This window comes from Lynx rufus, unplaced genomic scaffold, assembly GCF_022079265.1.
Source record: "Lynx rufus isolate CCGP_SWC_20201006 ecotype Redwood Valley unplaced genomic scaffold, mLynRuf1.p SCAF_9, whole genome shotgun sequence".
Taxonomy (NCBI): Eukaryota; Metazoa; Chordata; class Mammalia; order Carnivora; family Felidae; genus Lynx; species Lynx rufus.
In genome coordinates, this window is record NW_025814897.1 from 62,107,193 (window position 1) to 62,110,649 (window position 3,457).

Sequence of the window (3,457 nt, forward strand, 5' to 3'; positions counted from 1 at the left end):
GAAACCTTATCACAATACAATTTATATTGTAATTGCATTTATTTCATCTTTTAAAAGCTAGGTAGATAGTGTGTATTATATGAAATAAATATTGACATGCATAGCTATAGCTAATATATATATTTCATTTGAACTAATATTCTTTTTCATAATCTTAATTTTTTTTATTTAAACACTTAACATGAGATCTCCTCTCTTAACAAAATTTTAAGTGCCATTGTATTATTGTTGACTATCTGTAAAATTCTGCACAGAATATTTCTACAGCTTATTCATCTTGCTTAACTACAACTTTATGCCCATCAGTTAGTAACTTGTCATTTCCCCTTCCCCCGAGCCCCTGGCAACCACCATTCCAATCATTGATTCTATGAATTTGACTATTTTCTGTACCTCATTTAAGTGGAATCATGCAGTATTTGTTTTTCTGTGACTGGCTTATTTCACTCAGCATAATGTCCTCAAGGTCATCCACATTGTCACATATTGAAGAATTTTCTTCTTTCTTAAGGCTGAATAGTATTCCATTGTATGGATATGCCCATTTTCTTTATCCATTCATTGGTTGATGGACATTTAAGTTGTTTCCACATCTTGGCTATTATAAATAGTGCTGTAACACAGGTGTGCTATCTCTTTGAGATCCTGATTTCAATTCTTTTGGATAAATACCAAAAAGCGAGATTGATGGATCATATGGTTATGACACAAAAAAGCACAGTCAACAAAACCAAAAATAAACAACTGTGACTACATCAAACTAAAAAGCTTCTGCATAACAAAGGAAACAATCAATTGTAAAGGCACCCTTGAAAATATTTGCAAACCATGTATCTGATAAAGAGTTAATCTACAAAATGTATAAGGAACTCCTACAATTTAATAGCATAAAAACTAATAATCTAATTTTAAGATGGTATAAAGAGTAGAATAAGCATTTCTCCAAAGAAGACCTACAAACAGTCAACAGAACATACAATGGCATAATGGCATAACATCACTCATCATTAGGGAAATACAGATTGAAATTACAATGAGATATCATCTCCTATCTTCCAAGATGGCTATTACTAAAAAAACAAAAGACAACAAGTATTGACAAGGATATAAGGAAATATGGACCCATGCACACTATTGGGAATGTAAAATAGATCCACTATAGAAAACAGTATGGAGATTCCTCAAAAAAATTAAGAGTAGAGCTACCTTTGGCAAAATCTTGGGAAATGGCTTTCTTTACCCATTATGAAAGTGTTTCCATGGTACTAAGCAATTTCCTTTGTGATGATTTGCTATCAACAAAAACATATTGTGATAAAATGAGGGACTGATTATGAGGATGTATATTTTTGGATTAAAAAAGAGGAAAATTGAGCAAGTTTTTTTTTTTTGTTTTTACTGAATTCTGACCCAGTTTATCTTAGCAAAACCTGTTGGTTTAAGTCTTAACTATTGTCAGGTAGTCATCAAACATCTGGTGGCAGAAATCCTAATATTGGTTAATGACTAAAAAGAAATGTAAAAAGCCTTGTCAAAGTAGTTTTTAAAAACTCGAATTTGTGGTCTAACAATAAATATCCTCTCAGTCTTGAAATTTCAACGTCTCCTAGTTAAAACTTTGTTCCCAGTAGTATTTTGCAAAGCCTCCGACGAATCTCTTTGGTTTTGATGGAATAAATGATGGGGTTGAGCATAGGAGGCACAAAGAGATAGATCAGGGACATGAGTGTATGTACATACTGTGGGGCATGCCTCCCATAGCGAGCAACCATGGACACACCAACCATGGGCACATAGAACATGAGCATAGCACACAAGTGAGACACACATGTATTCAGTGTCTTAAGTCTTTCCTCCCAGGATGCAATGGCAAGTACAGAGCGCAGTATGAGCACGTAAGAGAGAAGAATGAGTGCAGAATCCAGACCAAAGTTACAGATGACAATGAATTGACCATAAATATTATTGATGGTGATGTCACCACAGGGCAAGCGGATCAGATCTGGATGCAGGCAGTAAGCATGGGAGAGTACATTGGCCTTGCAGAAGGGCAACCTCTTCAGAAGGAAAGGCAGTGGGAAAACCATACAGAAACTGCGGATGATAACAGCCATGCCCATACACACCACACAGGCACCAGTAAGAACTGTGGCATAACGCAGTGGGTTACAGATGGCCACATAGCGGTCAAAGCTCATAACCAACAGAATCCCCGACTCTATGAAGGAGAAGAGGTGGATAAAGAACATTTGAGCCATGCAAGAATCAAAGCTGATCTTCTGTAAGTGGAAGCAAAATGTGGCCAACACCGTGGGCAGTGTGGAAAAAGACACACCTAGGTCATTAACTGATAGCAGGGACAAGAAATAGTACATAGGCTGATGCAAACTCTGTTCCTCCTTGATAATGAAAAGGATAAGGGCATTTCCCACAATGGAGACAGTGTAGAGGGTACCAAGGAGCAGAAACACATAGTGTTGGGAGGTCCCCAGCCCTGAGAACCCTGTCAGGGTAAAGGGAGGCAACTCTGAGCTGTTGTGGGGGTTACCTCCCATATTGGCATTACTGCTTAGACTCTAGGACCACTGTCCTGTAAAGAAGATAAACATACAGTTTAAATCATGACCTAGACCTAATATCCTAAGACTCTTATATATCATCCAGCCCTTTATTTGTAGCATTAATCAATCTTGCTCCCAAAATCATTCATCCTTCTCTCTTATTGTCAACACTATCTCTGGAATTATCTGAGTGTTCTCTTTTATACAGCTGGCTAAACAGGTCACATTGCCTTCCTTTACATCTGTGCCTAACACCACAATGCTTCTTCTCACATTCAAAGCTATGAACTCATCAATCTCTGGGCATCTTTTTCCTCAAGACCTGAAATCAAACTGTCTTTATCACTACTTCCTTGACTATCCCACCTTCTTCCTGAACATTTCGCTTAGTCATTGAACCATAAACTTTTCCTCTTTCCACTCTCTCATGCTACTGAACCTTTATTTCCTTATTATGATTCTCCAGCTTCCTCACTCCTGTATAGCCTGTCAGTTCTTCTATCCATCCATCCATCCATCCTGATAAAATATAAATGGGTAGAAAGAGGTGGTCAGTACTAAATCAGTAGTTCTGGTTTCAATCCTCAAAATTTCCTTCCTTGTACCTCAGGATACCCACATTGATCTCTTTGTTGCTATCCAAACATGAACTTCAGGTCCTCAGCTCCCTGAAGCAGCCCTGAATGTGATAACATAGCCATTAGATCCATCTTCTAGGGCCCAGGACCAGCGATGCCCTCTGCCATGGATATTTGTTGGCCATGGCCAGCAGAGGTAACTTGTCTTCCTGCTACCACCTTCATAGCTATAGGTTTGTGTCTCCTTTCATGCCCACTTCTCTGCCAGTCCTGCATTATAGCTTTGTGAATCCTGTCTTCCCTCCTGACTCAGTTCCA

The 3,457-nt window shown here is 38.3% G+C and overlaps 1 protein-coding gene across 1 annotated transcript; it reads right to left on the reverse strand.

Moving 5' to 3' along the window:
* Nucleotides 1-1,610: 1,610 nt before the first annotated feature.
* LOC124506168 (olfactory receptor 51I2-like) lies at nucleotides 1,611-2,555 on the reverse strand. Its single transcript, XM_047072189.1, has one exon. It carries the CDS (start codon nucleotides 2,553-2,555, stop codon nucleotides 1,611-1,613), a length of 945 nt encoding a protein of 314 aa, XP_046928145.1.
* Between the last annotated feature and the right edge of the window lie 902 nt (nucleotides 2,556-3,457).